The sequence below is a fragment of the Anticarsia gemmatalis genome, chromosome Z, assembly GCF_050436995.1.
Source record: "Anticarsia gemmatalis isolate Benzon Research Colony breed Stoneville strain chromosome Z, ilAntGemm2 primary, whole genome shotgun sequence".
Taxonomy (NCBI): Eukaryota; Metazoa; Arthropoda; class Insecta; order Lepidoptera; family Erebidae; genus Anticarsia; species Anticarsia gemmatalis.
Genome location: NC_134776.1, coordinates 13,674,333 through 13,693,253, shown reverse-complemented (window position 1 = coordinate 13,693,253; position 18,921 = coordinate 13,674,333). Strand labels below are relative to the sequence as shown.

At 35.5% G+C, this 18,921-nt stretch overlaps 1 protein-coding gene across 1 annotated transcript in view; it reads right to left on the bottom strand.

Moving 5' to 3' along the window:
• Positions 1-2,044: 2,044 nt before the first annotated feature.
• Positions 2,045-18,921, bottom strand: part of LOC142986652 (calaxin-like) — a 47,656-nt gene continuing 30,779 nt past the window's right edge. Inside the window, exon 5 of the mRNA XM_076135203.1 lies at positions 2,045-2,271. Coding sequence (XP_075991318.1) covers positions 2,086-2,271 — 186 coding nt within the window. The 3' untranslated portion in view covers positions 2,045-2,085. The remainder of the gene's footprint in view (positions 2,272-18,921) is intronic.

Below are 18,921 nucleotides of genomic sequence, written 5' to 3'. Positions count from 1 at the left end.
AAATTTGACGACCTTCATGGTCGTCAAATTTTAACTCATATACTTTAGCCAAGAAAGTAAGTTTACGTAGACTCTGAAACTGAAATATTAGGAACATGAGCAATAACAGCCAAACTAATTTTATAAAAAAAATTAACCATCCATACAAAAAGTAGGGATGGCTTTTGCAATCAACTACTTTTATTTAAGGGGGAAGGGAAGGTTAAGTGAGTTACGGGTTTCCATTGTATCCTAGCTAAGAAATAACTAATATCATCCTATCTCCATACAAACTATATAAATAAGCATTAATAAATAGTAGCAGTGCACAGACACCAACTGCGTCACTGTACCTAGGATTGCAGACCTCTAAATCTCACCGCAATTTCCACTTCGCAGAAAACTGTAAGCTTTTTGTGGACATTAAACATACACTCGCTATGTGTTTGTGGTTGGTAATTTGTATCCGCCTTGTCTAGGATTGTATATCCGATTTAAAGTGAAAATGCTGACTATATTCCTGTTCTGTAGTATTGTATTTTTTAACCCATTACTGTCCCACTGCAGGGCAAGGGACTCTTCCCAAACAAGGGGGAGGGGTTAGACCACGAGTCCACCACGCTGGACAAGTGTGGGTCGGGGACTTTGCATGCCCTCAATAAATGTATTAAACAAATTATAGTATTGTATTTTTTTTTACCCTTTACTGTCCCACTGCAGGGCAAGGGTCTTCTCCCAAACAAAGGGGAGGAGTCAGGCCATGAGTCCAATGTATTGTATTACTAGTAGGATATTTAGTCGGATGTAGCAACTGGTTGTACTTTTCCACAGATTTAACGATGTACTCAAAAGTTAGTAATCAATACTAAAATCTATTTTCCACACGAGACAAACATTTGCGTCCCAATAAATGTTTTTTTAAACGAGCTTTATATTTTATCCGTGATTTACACAATATTATCCAACATACACCTTGTTGAGGAGTTACTAAAAACAATTACCTGGCAAGCCCAATAGCCAAAACATTTATTATATTACTAGTTCTTACCCGCGCCTTGGTCCGCCACCTGAATTTTCCCATGGGAATGCGTCATTTTCCCGGGGTAAAAACTAGCCTATGTCCTTTCTTAGGTATCAAAATATCTCCATACCATCCTCCATAATTTCATGCAAATTGATTCAGTAGTTTAGGCGTGATTGAATAATAGGCAGACAGAAAGAGTTACTTTCACATTTATAATATAAGAATGGATTTTAATGTCAGTAAAACCTGTATAATAATAAGATCTAAAGCTCTAACAGCGGACTAAATATTAGTGCGCAAATGTTTTGTTTGGCGACAAACTCCTGTCTACAGGCTAAGTTATTCATCTAATGCGTTGATGTACTAGCTTTCACCAACAAGCCTATGAATATTTAACTCTTAAGAGAGATTATTTACAGCTAAATACTTGCTACTAATAAGCAACAACCAAATGTTTACGATTAATTCTAGCATAACGATTCACCGTTTTACTATTAATCAATTCATTATCTACCTATTGCCATTGTTCGTCGGAGTGTTATATTTCCAAGGCCTGATATTGGATACATTGAATATAGAATTTCTGAAGTGTGCAAAAATTGACAATAACAATAGATTTGAATCGGCTAGGTCACAGCAGGAATGTTTAAAATATTTTACAAAATGCAATGCTTCTAAATAAAAAGAAAGGCGAATCAGTTGGCAGAGCGCTTCATGTTCTCAGTGATACCCATCTCGTAAGAAGGTGAAAATGTTGTTGCGAAATCCCGTCGAGTGAAATTTGTACGTGGAGTGCGGGGCTTAGGGAAAGCATTACAAAAGTAGGACGTGTGACGCCGCAAGGCTTTTAGCTTGTATTGATAATGCATAAAGAAAAAACAACCAACAAAAATTTCACTTAATAACAATGAGCTGTCTTCATGTAAAATTTTATACGTTTTGTATCTATCAATAAAGAGATATTTTTAATAAGAAATTCCTCAAGACATGATTGTGAAAATTTATTAAGAAATATATGAAATAAATTGGTAACAAAGCGTGTTGATTTTGTGATATACATAAAAAAGATTTTGGTAGAATGATTACATTTTGTCCCATCGTGGGCACCAGGTTGCGATGAAGGAGTAAACCGCGGGTCGTTCAGGGAGGCAGTAGCCGAGGCTCTCCAGCAAGGAGGGGGTTCTTACCACTGTATCGTGGAAGTCCTTGAAGTTAATCACACCGTCCAAGTCCGGGTCCATTCGCTTCAGCATTATGTCCACTAGTTCCTGTGAAGACATAGTACTCTTGAGTACAGCTGTTTGTATAATTTAAAGCATGGTATGTGCCATTGGCTATAGTCTCACGAAGTTCGGAAAAAAGGAAACCGTATTTGCTTTGCATGGTGACGCTAATCGGTGAACGGACGCGGGGCTTAATGGTGAATACTGTTTTGGTGCGTGTCCGCATAAATCGACGCGATGTGTCTGTAAGTTCTGCACAGTCTATTGTCTTTGATGGTATAAGACAACTGAGCTCCAGTCACCATGTAACGATATGATTGTTTATAAAATGTATATATTATTACCCAATTCCCAAACACTAAATATAGGAATCAAATCGTTGGAATGAAATATAATAACATCAAAATAGATTTCTAAAGTTACATAGGTATATTTTGTTATCGTAAAAACCAACAATTTCTCTTACATTTTTACTCTTTTACCAGCGACCGCGTTATTCCGAGAAACTGCTCTGTTACAACGGCTAACTTACTTTCTATTTTATATGGCTTGATCTTATCCGGTCCACAAATGCTACACTCATAATCTACCTCTATTGTAAATGTACTTTCATTAAAATACGCAGAAAATAAATTACTTGTACGATTACTGGATTAATTATAATTATAAAATACAACAATTATAAAATACCCATTTTGTAAATGAATTACAATTCTTTGTTGCTATCCAAAGTGTTTTACGTTATTCAGAAAATTCCGTGTAATCCAATTAACAGAATCCATCGGAATGCCTCTATGCTGTAAACAATAGGCATTGTCCGTTAGCAGGTAATTCCAATGACCTAGATAATCTCAGGAGCGAATAAAATGTAACACTGCAATTTGTTGCAACTTCGCTATGTCTGTACTCCTGGGATGTCACCAAAGCTGCACTACACGGTTACAACTGGAAACATTCATTCGCGTACATACAGAGGTTTCCCACGAGGAAATCGTACGGCCGGAGCTGTACGCTCCGCTCGTAGTAGCAGTCTGAGCGGGTTTCACCGGAACGGACCTAAAATACATAAGCTGGTAATAGTTTGCAGACTACGGTTCCGCCGGAACAGATGTTACACGCCGACTATTTATCTGTGCGAGCGTCCAAATGTAGATACCAGTAAAAGTTGAACAGTTTCAAAGCGTTTAGTGGGAGTAGTACAAACGTTACAAAATTAACTCATATTTATATCTCTGTTGGATCGCATCCAGTGTACCTTTTCAATGAATGTGTCGACTTTTCATTTTGTTCAAGTTCAGTTGATAATTATGTTGAACCACAACCCATTTGCGGTGAGAAGCTTTGGTGATTCGCCCGCATTCTGTTGGGACCGCTGATTAGATTGGATTTCTAAAGCTTGTTTACTTCTCTAAAAGTAGTTTGTTTGGCATTAGCTATGTAATGTACTGGAACGTTTATCAAAAATGTTCATTTCATATGAATTCACATCAAATAGCGTGAGGTTTTTTCTGAGTAATCATGAATCTTATAAGTTACTTGGAAAGTCATTCATTTTCTTTTATTTTCCGAGAAAAATAATCAGCTTTCCATATTTAAATACAGCCAAAAGCTGTTCATTTTGGGTTTTAGTCTTCCCATTTCTTAAATATAAAACGCAAATCAATTCAGACACATATGTACTTCTAAAATATTTTACGTTTTATATATAGGTATATTTATAATAGATCAAAGGTAAGTCACAACACGCAGTTTTGCGACTATCCAGTCTATTTCTACATTATTTATAACGCCATTCAGAAAAGCACATGATCCAGTCAACTAGTAATACGGAGTCGAACAGCTACTTTGAACGTTGTCCTATTAAGCTAACGACTATACGTAGAAACAATGCGGATTTATTGTACAGTGAAAAAAATATTCATTTTTGCGCAGTCACTATTGTATTTAATCAGGACGTTTCAAAGATATTGTTTTTAAATCTCATCGTGTAACGAAAACGTATAATTTACTGAATAGTTAGCCAAATAGGACGACGCCTGAAACTCGCGGTCAGCTTGCCGACGATGGCTGCGGTTTCGGATCGCGCTATACACAGACGTGGCACTCACGACATACCTAAATAACCTAAGACCAAAAATCCTCCTCTATTTAACTATATAAGCGGACCAGTGTTACCCAAAGTAAATTAAAGTTTGTTTAAAAATATATTCTTCACGATATTTCCGTACAGGAGCACTCAGACCAAAAATGTTTTTCTACCATTATTTAGATTTGAACAAATCGAGATACAGCTCTCCGGGGCCCTAAAACAATCGAGGCCAACATCAAATAAAAGGCATAGCAACAGCGTATCTTAAGTGAATTCCTTGGTTGCGCAGACACGAAATAATGCACAAAGAGTGCTTTCTATCGCAGGAAAAATAGAGAGAAAACTGTGCACGTACGTGACGAACGATATTTGTTTACCCTTTTACAATATCTGTGTTGCATGTCTCCGGCATAACGGTTGCTTGGTTTACATTCCGGTTTCAAAGCTTTATTTATAGTTCTAAGCATTTCGAAAATGAAACCTCCCGGGATCGCTCGAGTGTTTGAAAGATTGTACACACTCAATGAACGCTGGGTTTGTAGCAGACTGTAGCGTAATCGAAGTGCCTCCAGCAGGCCAATGTAGGGGTATAGTGCGAGCTTCGTACGACGTCACTACTTACAGTTCTAAGTGCTAACTGACAGCTTCCCCAGCCTGCTAAGTAAAAGTAAATTGAACGCACCATCCCGGAACATTAAGGACTAAATAGGCAGTAAGTATTAAACCACAGACGGAAAATGAAAAAACTGGATAGGGAAAAGTCCCGTTTTATAACTCACTTCTTCTTAATCAGCGTGTCTCAATTTCAAAATGTCTGTACATTTAGCTGCTCAATGTATGGGAGTTAGGGCACTGACAGACTCCTGATTACAAAAATCTAGGACAGGACCGATGGACCACTCAGACCCCTAATATAAGTGACACTTATCTAATTCAAAGCAAGTATATATGATTGTGATCGATATTTGTAAATGTAATTATTACAACGCCACTGCAGTTTGCATGCGTCATTTCCGATGTTTACATGCATTAAATACTTAAGTAATTCCCATAGGAAACTTTCGCCAACAGTTGCATAGTTTACAGCAAGTAACCCACGCAAAATGTCCATGCGCTCCGCCCTGTAACTACGTATTTATATCTTAAAATAGAAAGCATCTTCAGGTACTCTAAGAGATATATTCCATTCTATACAAAAAGTAAAACATCATAATTCCGTATTTCAAAGTTTGCCGTCCAAACAATGGCGAAAATTTTATTTATTTAAGAATAACCTCGAAACCAAAAAGAGTTTATTGAACAGACCACGACAATGAAACTCAAAATTTAGCGAAGCATTGACAGTATCCTTTATTGAGCGCCGACACCCCCGGGATTTCCGGAATTCTATTGTTGGGTGTCGTATTTTATCGAGCGTGTTTATGTCGCTATTAGTATAGTGAAGTGCAGCGACGGCGGCGGCGGCGGCGGTGAGGTTCTCGAAAACGTTACACGGGCCACTTTCCGCTTATATTTGGACCAATCGCTGTCTACGGAAAATGTGGCAATTGATAGACATGGTACAACGCTGCACTCAGTAAGCCTCAGCCTCCCGTATTTCAGTTATTTACAGTACACCGCACACTGAGGTTTTTAACTGTATCACTTAGTATAAATTCCCAGTGAAACTCTCAGTTTACTTAACTTTTGCTTAGTCAAAGGCGGATCTCTGAAAGTCTGAACCACAAGTGCAATTAATTCATGCTTTGATGCTCCGACGATGAATGTTACATGAAGTTATGTTAACTGGTTGAGTATTTCAATATTTACAAAGATATTTTTAGAACCATGCATTTATTGTGCATAAAACTAAAACTAGAAAAGAATATAATTTGTTACAGTTATCCTTTTTTCGAACAATTTTTTACAGCCCCTGCTGTTTCAGAATAACTTTAGCTAAAAATAATACACAAATTACTACACTTATACACATATTTTTGCTGCTGCGGCTTCTAACGATGAAGATCTTAAAACACTTAAAGCGACGTAAGTATTAAGGCTCCGAAACAGAAACTTTCGCTAAGCAACCTTGAAAATATCTTCTACATATTTCTATCTACTTCTACGTTGAAAACTTGTCAAGAATTTAAATAATCCAATAATAATGCAGAAAACAATGATTTATGCACTAAAGGTCTGCTTCGATTCCGAGAGCCGTCAAATATTCTGCCTTCGAAGATTTCCAACTTATTATTCAATAACTTTACAAGTTCAGAATTCAATGATTCGAAAATAGCAGATAAACAAAGCTAATAATAGACAATGACGGTTCACTTCTGATGCAAGAATACTATTAATTTTATATAACTTCAATCAATGCCAGACCACCGAACGGCCGAAGTGGTTTAAAATATAAATGGAATATTTGTTTAAACCCTCGGCAAATAGAGTTTTATAAATAGATGCAATCGATTTGTATTACCTTATTGTAATTATTTAACCACGACAAGGACGATTATAAGATTCCTACAACCATTATTCATTATCATTGGACACACACACACGGTCATTTGATTACAAACTAAGCAGAGCTTGTACTATGGCAACCAAATAACTGATAAACATACTTAATATACTTCTAAATACATACTTTAATAGATAATTTTACAACCAGGCTCAGAATAGATACCCATGCTCATCGCACAAATATTTGTCCCGGGTGGGATTCGAACCTACCATACGCGGCGGTGACCACATTAACCACTGCGCCAAACATGCAGTTATTAGACTCAAAGAAAAATAGGAACAATTTAGGTGAAACTACATTAGTACGGCGCTGGCCTACCTACCTAACCTATAGACAGCACTTCATATATTTCAGTCGCAACTAGTATTGTTTTTAGTTCCCCACGCAGACCATTCCATGGATTACGATGCGTCCCCTAGTATTTATTGGAAGGTAAATTGTACAGGAACGTTTGAACCTGAGTCCTATTATTTAGCCCTTACTAAGGACTAATTTGAAGGGAGCGTACTGTGTTGAGTATAAATTTCATATTAGTACTAGAGTCTCGCGTATTGTTATGTACGCGATAACAATAACCAGTACGTAGGCGTTGTAACAGAAACATGTGTAACGTGTTTGTGTAGTGAACACTAAGCACGGGCTCTCGTCTATTTGATATTGTTCACATACTTACACACGCTACAGTCTGCGATACCTTGTACAACAACTAATTTATTTTTATACTCGACCTATACTTGGGTATATAACTTGAATAGTATACTAATCGGCTATTAAACGTTTTAACCCTCTACTGCATGAATTATGAAGGAAACGATAAAAAAAATATTTTATGGTTATTGAGCCTTTATTTACTGACAAGATTTACTATAGAAAGGAAATTAAAAAAAAACGGTTACAGGAACGAAAAAAAAAATTAAGATCATATATGGGTTCGTATGCATTCAAACAAATTATAATCAAAAGTACTAATGACATATATGGGTTTCTATGAAATAAGGAAATAATTTGAGCTTATAGTATCTCGCACAATAGTTTCAGTATTTATCATGAAAATCTGATAAACAGTTCCGTTTGTCGTTGTAACATAGAAAACCATACATTTTTTACATTTTGTGTAAGTTTTTTGACCGCAACATTGACATTTTTGTCGGTTTTTCATCCACTCCGGCATATGGTCTATTTTGTCCGTTCTTACAGAGTTCAACGGCAGTTCTTGGTGTCTGACAGGAACTTTCCTTATTTTACTTGGACGATTGGGTGTTCCTGGATTAGATGAAGCAGGACTTCCATGGCCAGTAAAACTTATAGGCGTTCCGTCTCTGCTTTGATTACAGGGACGTCCTCTTTTTCGAATACTTACTGTTTTACCTGATTTGCGTAAGTGTTCTGAAACTGCTTGCTTAAAATCAAATAAATGAAATTCAAGGATTTACGTGCTTATAAGAGCCATAAAAGCGAGCAGGATCCATTCTGCAACCAAGGAAAAGCCATGCTATGCACACCACACAAAAAACTGATAGTGCATACGATACCATATATGGTCCACAGAAAAAAGTCAAAGTTTGGTAAGAATGCATGCGAAACCATAATATATGGTTTCCAAGAAAAAGTCCTTCAGTATGATAGAAATATGCAAAAAAGCTATAAAAAACTAAAACATTATTGAAATAGAATAGTAATAGCACCATATTTTATTTTTTTATCAAGCTAAACTTACCTGTATCATGTAGATAAACTTTTTTGAAAAATGAATTTGAAGCCACTGTGTTGAACTTCGCACACGCGCTGATACAAGTGAGATTATAACGGAATTGAGGTTTGACCACCGACAATAAAATATTATTTTCGTATTACCAACATAATAATCTTAAGGTAGACGATGCATTTAGTTATTGTATTAGCATTACTACGAAGAAAAAAAATACTAAAGTTGCCTAACCATATGTGGGTTTGTATGCGGTAGAGGGTTAAGCAAACGACTACATGATTATTGCAAGAAGGATGTTAAGACAATGCAACATAATGTATATGTTATATTCTAACTAGCAACTTAAATGATACATATATGAGATAACAGCATCATACCTGACAAAAATATGAATGGTTAATTTAGTTTAAAATAACTTTGTATGACATGAGCAGCTTTTTGGTAAAGGACACTATAACTGGTACTTTACTAATAATAAGTCCAGTGAATGTGCATTTTATACCTCTCTGGAGTTGAATCTGTCACTTTGGTGTTCCCGGAAGGAAACCAAAGAGGTTCTCTAAGGAACTAAAGTCAAATGTTTCAAAATATTTTCCAACATTTTACCACAAAATATAAACATAAAATTATATTTTGCTGAATGAAGTCTCTTTCATACTTCGTCCATATAATTTGAAAAGAGAGGAAAGGAAAATGGTACAGCTAAAACGTGATGGAGATCTTTTATAAGCAAAAGCGCAACTTTAAAACACGTAACACATTTTTATAAAATCTTCTATAAACAGATTTGTGGAGCGATGAACTTTGCTTTCAGTCAATCACCTTAGAAATGCTTTATTCAAGTTTCTTTGTTCCACTCGCGGTTTGTATTCTTGCATTTTATCTTGTTTTAGTTGCGACATCAAACATCGCAACGTCTCTCGGTATTTTAAACCTATTTCCTGATGTAGCGTAAAAGTTGTATCCCACCCGACTTCGTTGCGGGAACACAGACAAGGATAAAAGGCTTCAGAATTATATTGAGTCTAGCTTTACAGTTGTTTTCCTGCACACATTTTAGGGAAACGCAATAAACAAATTCAAAGAATACCACATTCTACTTTCATTTGTATCACTTTTAACTATACGGGTACGATAGTGTCGTATGTCATAAACAATTCTTAGTATGGCTATTTACTACTATTTTCTTCACAGGAATGAATTGCTATTTTTCTGAACAGTGCCTCGGCGCTCGATCAGGTAACTTTCCATTAGCCAATAACTAATCGTGTAAACGAACAGAATATTTTAACAGAAGTGATTCGCAGTATTTGTAAATGCAAGATGACTTCGTGTTTTGATGAGAAGCTACAAATAAAATATATAAACACTAGCTGACCCGCGCAACTTCGCTTGCGTCACATAAGAGAGAATGGGTCAGAATTTTTCACGTTTTTGTAACACTTTTTACTGTTACTCTGCTCCTATTGGTCGTAGCGTGATGATATAAAATATGTTTTTTTTTTCACGAAAAATATTCTCAAAATTATTTATATCTCTTATTAGAACGAAGTCGCGCTAAGGCATATCCGCCATTAAAACAGTTGCCATGACAACGGAATTTTGTTATTTCAACGTCATTATAATATTGACTATTCGCGACTTAGTTCGCCACTTGAATTTTCCCGGGAAATGCGCCTTTTTCCCGGGGGTAAAAAGTAGCCTATGTCCTTTCTCGGGTATCAAAATATCTCCCTACCAAATTTCATGCAAATTGGTTCAGTAGTTTAGGCGTGATTGAGTAGCAGACAGACAGACAGACAGACAGACAGACAGACAGAGTTACTTTCGCATTTATAATATTAGTATGGATAACATCACGCTTGCGCTGTATTTTAAAACCCGGGTTTAACACGTTTAAAAATTGTTAGTCCTACGGAAATCCGGCAACCCTATTGCTATATACCGGCTTACCAAGCTCAGTACTACTATAAAAAATAATTTTGTAATATATAAATCAGAAAAAAGACCAATTCCTTCTCCGCCCTCGGAATCAAATCCGAACCTCGTGATCGACAGTCATATCCACTACCGACCGCGCTACAGAGGCAAAGTTACATATAAAATTGATACGAGAAAATACCCTTATCCCACAGTAATATCCGGATTGCAGCGTCCAATCAATCTCATCCGTATTATCCAATCATTCCACCTCTATTAATTGTCTGAGTACAAGGACTTATTGGCTGTGTTAATTATAAATGGTTCTTGGAAGGTATTTAGAGTGTAGTTCTATAATGATCGAAGTAAGTATGTTTCTAAGATAACAAAAACATTAAATTCCTATTAGACCGACACTCAGATTATTGGATAATATTAGACAAAATACACAAGTATTTTTTTTCCAATCAGACTACAAGTAAGAAGTGACAAATTTAAACAGCATTAAAGGAGTGGCGGTTAACGATGACACCGTGATGTCATGAGACTCAATATACCGCCGTAATTATTTGATAATATAAAAGAAGAAAAAATGCCTAATAAATTGCAATCCAGGCGCTATTTTGACAGTAAACAATGAAAATTAGTCATCATCCATAATATAGTATATCAGTGTGTTAGTGCAGAGCATAAACTAATGGCTTAGTATAAGCTTGTTACTAACAGCTCATTACTACTAAGCTGTACGTTAAATCGACTAATAGTATTGAAGCCAATGTAGGGAGATATACGCTTTGCAGAAATCAAGTTTCAAAGCTTGATAGCATTGAGTAATAGTATTTAAAGGCTTTACCAAACTTAGGAGTGTAACGAATTTTAGTATTGTGAGTGTTGAAAAGAAATCAAAGTAACAACCCACTGAAGAGTTTATTGTACTTTTAAAATTTTAACTATATAACGAATAGTAAAGACGGTGTACCGCTTTTTGTGATGTTACTATTTTGTGTTGCCATTTTACAGTGTAGGAATCAGATATCAATTTGTCGAAATAATATTTTCATACACTAGAATGTAATGTTAATTTTATAATCATATATATAATTATTAATGACTAAGACTTCTGTGATCCAAATATTGTATGCAAGGGTGGATCTGTAGCGTAATTCTGTACAGTCGGCACTACCGACTATCGAGAGCTTAATATTTAAAATGCACTGAAAGAATAGTTTTTACGGCGGTTAATTTTAGTTAGATTTTTAGTTTCGTTACGGCGGTTTAATGGTCCTTAACGTATTCTATTCAAAGGTCTGACTCAGTTTCAAATAAGATCTTTCGGATATTTTTTGTTTAGTACCTACACTGGAGCTGGTTTTAGATAACTTTCCCAAATAAAATATTGCTTTAAGTTTAAACATTAATCTATACTATAATATTATAAAGCTGAAGAGTTTGTTTGTTTGTTTGTTTGTTTGTTTGAACGCGCTAATCTCAGGAACTACTGGACCGATTTGAAAAATTCTTTCAGTGTTAGATAGCCCATTTATCGAGGAAGGTTATAGGCTATATTATTATATCATCACGCTACGACCAATAGGAGCAGAGTACCAGTAAACAATGTTACAAAAACGGGGAAAATTTTGACCCATTCTCTCTTATGTGACGCAAGCGAAGTTGCGCGGGTCAGCTAGTATGTTATAATAAAATAATAACACAGTGATAACCTAAAATATTAATTGTCAGATTTGTATGATTTCATTGTATTTCAATATAATACTAAAAGTTTTACCATATATTTACTAAGCAAACACGGTTACCTAGAAACCGAAAACTAGCGTTTGTAACTCGATCACACAGCGAACAATGTTTCCTACATCAAACATTTCTGTGTACGAAATACAATCTTTTAATTATTGCTGAAATGAAATAAATATTAAAGACAACCCACACACGGTCATATGACTCCAAACTAAGCAAAGCCAGTTCTATAGTAATATAATCAGACCTCTTGCATACTTTTAAATAGATACGGTAGAGTACGAGTAAAATATTTATTTAAAAACTGTATACTTTTATTTTTTATATGAAAGTATCACTTTAGTATGATTGTAGAATAACTTGGAAGTTGATAAAATTACTATCTCCATTACAAAAAATATTCTAAAAATGTGACGGCTTTTTTATTCATTGCCGTCCAAAAAGGTTAAGCTCTAGTTTCACCGTTTATAGAATAAAGATAAATATTAACTAACTTATCCGATACATAAAATTACAGAAAATGTATGGAAATTACCTTTGTAAATCCCTTCTGATAAAATATCCAATACTTATTCAGTAGTGTTACTAACGGTTATAACATATACAAATACGCGAGTATTGTAACATTGATAATGAAACTATTGTAGCTAACTACTGACTAGACTATTAGCAGTACAGGAAATTATGTGGTACGTAGTATACCACACCATTTCCTCGAAATAATAGAAGCGGTGATACTGGTCACAACGGCCACTACGCCACTAGCATTTCGCGCAGGGTCTCTAGGCTCAATTTTACGGTGAATCTATACTAATATTATAAAACTAAAGAGTTTGTTTGTTTATTTGTTTGTTTGTTTGAACGCGCTAATCTCAGAAATTACTGATCCGATTTGAAAAATTCTCTCAGTGTTAGATAGCCCATCTATTGAGAAAGGTTATAGGCTATATATCATCACGCTACGACCAATAGGAGCAGAGTATGAGTAAAAAGTGTAACAAAAACGGGGAAAATTGGGATCCATTCTCTCTAATGTGACGCAAGGGAAGTGGCGCGGGTCAGCTGGTCAAATATATTTGCATCATTAAAAATATTATGTTTTGTATATTTGCGTCTCTTGATGGTATGTTTGAAATATTGTCTGTGGGCTTAGATTATTTCTAGCGATCTTCCGCTTTACAATAACTTAAGTTGCGCAACGCAACCTATTTGTGAGCGACAAATATGCGACAAAGAAAGCCAACTTCTTTTTCAAATATAAAATTCCTGTGGAAGTGTTTCCTCACAAGTCACTGGGCCGAGCACGTTTTTCGAAGGCACACAGTATAGAGGGCTAAAGTTGCCATACAATGGGTGCCGCAAGATGGTCCGCGAAGACGAGAAATGCCCATACGGAGATGGCAGGCCACATACCTGCAAGAACGGCTGGAAAATGCAGGTGACTGATAGTAATCTAAGGGAAGCCGTTTTCCAACAAAAGGTTGACGCGCTTATACTTACACACGCTAACGGTATCAATTGTGTAGCCTGCAGGTAGCAGCAGTGGCTGGCGACGTAAAGACGCGACACTAATGGATATGTGATATCACTATAAAATACTTTATTAAAGACATGTCTCGTCCCTGTCATTGTATTACAAAGGACCTGTAGTGCTCCGGCGACACATTGCCGGCTGCTGTTGAATACAGTCGGCTACGGTATATTACCTGAAAAGCCCTCCAGCCATTATATGCAGTTTTATTTAAGCTATTTTTATAAAAAAAAACTTCGCTAATAAAGAATATTGTTTTGCGTGGAGTTTTATAAACGCACGGATACAAAGTACAATCAAACCCGAAGCAACGTATATTTGACGTATAAGAAATGAATCAACGACCTCCGAGCAGTGGCGTAATAGTCACCTAAATCACTACCCCACCGTAGACACAATCATGTCTTCTAAGAGCTAAAATCAATGAAGCAACTTTTTATTAGTTGCTCAATTCTGTGAATTGTTCATCTTTTTAGCCTACGTCAAAATAGAGATAAGGTTTTTGATTTCTCTGTATTTTTACGCGAGTTAACAAAGCACTATAGGTACACTTATTTCGATGAGTCTGATATTTTTTTGAAAAAACTGACTAGTGGTTATGCTTAATAATCTATAATTATGCATTGATAAGATCGTCATATTTTGTTTCACGGAGCTAATAAAGTGACATTTTAGTCAGAGCCTTCAAAATCATATTTTCAAGAATCACTATGAAACTAAACTGTACAAAAATAATTACGCTAGTAGTGTAGAGAAGTTACACAGATCAAATGTGACTCCAGCGTAACCGCGCAGTTTGACGCCCACACATACGTTTTACATAAACCAGTTAGGAAGTACAAATTAATGTCTGCATGAATGTTTATGTTACGGGAGACGAGCACTAGCGCGTGAAATTTGCTTAAACATCTGAAGGATATCATTTACATCTTCTCCTTATAAAGTTTGCTTGTATTTGTGGAGTAAAGTTTTGAACTATTCCAACGATTTTCGTAATACTTTAACTTTTACCTTAATATGGGATATTTTTTAATGCGGATACCAAACTAACAGAGTTACCAGCTTGATCATAGCCAATTTCGTTGTGATAAAAAGAAGAAATATGGGAAGAAGGCGTGGTTTTATGTTTGTAAGTATGTAAAAAACAGAGTAATCTGGAAGAGAAGCTTCGCAGTAACTGCACGTTTGACGCAGTGGTTAACATGGTCGCCTCGCCGCTATGACCGTAATGCCGCTTGTCGTGAGTTTGAACCTCACCCAGGACAATTATTATTTGTGTGATGAACACTGAACACGAGTATCTGTTCTCAGCCTGGTTGTTAAATCATGTACATATATTTTCCGTTTACCATTTGTCTGGTTACCGTAGTACAAGTTATGCTTAATTTAGAATGAGATGATCGAGAGTGATTTGTCAAAAATGTTTATAAAAAAAGTATTAATAAAAATTTATAGAACCCGGCGAAAAAAAATATTGGGTATTAAAGAGGGCCAAATATTACAATAAATTTATAAATATTTCAAACATTTTGCGATTTACACAGGTATCTCTCAGAAAATGTACTCAGTCTATAATGGAGCATTTTGAAACTATTCAGAGCGCGCGGCAGCGAGAAAATAATCGCCTTAAAAATATCGTTGTAATAACAGTAACTGTATTCACAATAGCAAAGGAAGAATTGTTAGTAAGAGAGCCTTCAAGACTATAAAACTGCAATGAGCAGCCAATTAAAAAGGCCTTTATAAGAATTATTCCAAGCATTCAGCTACTTCCCCGCCTTCTGTTCAGTGTAGGAGTATGAATTTACATTGTAGTCTAGTGCAATGATTTGTGTGTTGATCTTATAAAATATGAACCTAAAAATACTAGCCAAGTGCGAGTTTGACTCGAAGTGTTTCATGCTATTACTTATAAAAACTGACTAAGTGTGAGCCGGACCCGCGCATGATGGGTTCCATACTATGATCTATAATTGAAAATCACGTTCGTTGTAAATGTATTTAAATTTTGAGCAAAAAAATACGTTAATAAACACAAACAAGAAGTTTATTGTATGAGGCTCCCTTTAATATTACATTTTATAAAATGTTTAGTATTTGTTGTTATAGCGGCAACGGAAATACATCATTTGTGACAATTTCTGCTTCCTAGCTATCTTGGTTTATGCGGTACAGTTTGGAGACAGATAGACAGCGGAGACATAGTATCAGGGTCCCGTTTTACCCTTTGGCTACGGAACCTTAAAAACGTAAAGAAAATCACGTTCGTTGTTTGCGAGCCTCCTCAAATATTAATTTTTGTGTCTTAGATTTATTTGTTATAATAGCTGCAACATACTCGTAAATACTTCATCTGTGAAAATTATCAACTCCCTAACTATCACGGTTCATGAGAAACATCCTAGTAACAGACGGCAAAGTCTCAGTAATAGAATCCCGTTTTTACCCTTGAAAACCCCAAAAATTAAACCTGCATTGTGAGTTTTTTTAGTAAGACTAAAATGCTGTTTTAAAGCGATAGTACCTCAATGCTTAGTATCTCGAACTAACGAAGGTTGCATGTTCGCGTCCTACCAACAACAACACTTTCAACTAACGTAAATACACTTATAAACCAAGTCTTTGAGTGTAACCAGAAGAGTTAACTAGATTGCCAGTATTGTTCACGTCACAATGCTGGTAAACTTTTTCATATAAAAGAGTGCATGCAGGCTATCGAAAATAGATTGTAGCGCCATATTCGGCGAGCATATTTCCGAAGTAAGTGACTATAAAGGTTGCCGCGAAATAGCCTCGAATTGTTTTCTGCTTGAGATAAGCAGTTTTTCGATTTAAAAGGTGTTTCGTAAAGGCAGCTAAACATCTTATATGTTTCTTAAAATATTTCGTCTGGATCACATGATCTCGGATTACGGTCGTAAATATCTATTAATAATAATTTTTGGTAGATAACCATAAGTACAATGAATGGTAACAATTTGCAAACTAAATCAATTCGAAACCGCACCGGAAAGATACGCTGATGTATGAACTTGTATGCAGCGTAAGAGCATCGGTAGAACTTAAATGGATCGGGTATTCCCAAGCGTTTTCATATGCACAATACACATATCGCACATGTACGAGCATGACCAAATAAGTCAATTGGATGTATATATTTCTTATTGTCGAAATTGTTATGAGACATTACATCTTATACTTGAAACTAAGTACGTACTCAAAAGACGCAAAAATTTGGCACAAGTTTATCTATCAAGCCTACAAAGAAAAAAACGATTCCTATATTCAATTTCACTTCGAAAAAAGTGACTGTAAAATAAATGTTTATCGATTTTTGAAACCGAGCTCCGTATTGCGTTCCGATTTATTCAAATAGTTACTTGCTATTTATATACAGACTAAATAAAACGTCTGGTTGTAGTAAATTGTCTTCAATTACTAGTTCTAGCTACTAGAGAAGCCGGTAACAACCAGGAAAGAAAATACAGGGAAATAATATAAAGGTACGGTGTTCGCTATAAATAATACGGTGAATGCACGTACGATAATTTATTTAAGCGTAGTTCACTTGATTATTGAGCGGACAGCAGCGGAAAAAGGACGATAAAATAAAATGCTACCAACATTTTACAGAAAACAATTATTGGTTACACGCACGCACATGGCAAAATGCCTGGTCCGCCCTCATTCCTCACAAGCGTGGAGTACTATGCACTTCATTCAGTTAGTACTTAATAAATCAAAAACTTAATCAGTCATTCGTCTAGGCTAAATATTAGGCAATAACTGTCGGGTCCAAAATACATTCTGATAGGTTATTTCTTAAATTTTCTGTATCTTTACTAATTCTAATAAGCCAAGAAAACGACCATTATTTTCATTAAAATAAATACATTTTGAAAAGGACTAAAAAATTACACAAATATTACATACCTTGTTACCGCCCGTGACATTGTCCGCATGAAACGATTTTCCACGTTAAAAAGTATCCTACGTGTTAATCTAGGCCATGAACTGTGTGTATGAAATTACGTTTAAATTCGTTCAGTCGTATATCGTGAAAGAGTAATAAGCATACATCAATGTTGACAAACTCTCGCATTTATAATATTACTAGCGGACCCGACAGACGTTGTCCTGTCTAATAAATTAAAAATTAATTAAAAAAACATTGTCCAGCGGACAAAATAGTGAATCTAAACCATTCTCAGATCCTCTTGAACACACACAAAAAAATTCATCAATATCGGTCCAGTCGTTTAAGAGAAGTTCAGTGACATACACACTTACAGAAGAATTATATATATAAAGATTAGGATATCATTGTAAATCAGCGTGACTGCAAGAGAGCAATGGGTTATGTATGGCCACTGCTTGATTGAATAGTCCATACAATGATGAATAAATGATAATTCAAGCTCACGTTAATTCTCGTACAGCACTCAATTATTCAATTAGAATGGCTAATTGCAAAGTTAGTGCCTAATTAATAGCACCGAACTATGGGATTATAGCACTAATAACCGATTTAACTATTAACACCAGATAATTAGGGGGCTCATTAACATATTTAAGGTTTAGTTTAGGTATTGTTAGGAAATGTATGGAGATAAAGAAAACTAAATTTTTGAAGACGATGTTTAAAAGAGCTAAAAGGAACCTCTATTTTGATAATTATATATGTTTGCCAGTGATGGTTTGCGGAATCTTTTTATGAACAAACTAAATAACCATCTGCTTGGTAGAATTGGGTGGATAAATAAGTAAGTAATACTAAGTGCCAGATTTACGACTCACTGTAAAATGTCGGATAGCCTATCAAACGGAAAGTATTTTGTTTGATAAGCTAGCCGGACACCAAATAATATATTTATTGAATTTCCAAGTTATTATACAAATTAAATATCTGCAAACTGATTTGTTTCGGTGTTATCTAGTTTGTTTAGTTGAAGTTGTTACCGCAATCTATTTGATCCTCTCATACGAACGGCAAGAGCGCCTGTTGCATCAAATTTGTACAAAACACTCCGTAATAGTCAGAAGTTCAAACTGTTGTTTCAAATTTCAACTAGACAACGAATAAATCTTTGAACAAACAACACGTTTAGTTGGAGCCCTCGACAGATTGCAACTTCAATTCTATTTTGTTATTTTTACATTTTTCAGGCTAAGCTACACATTGATTA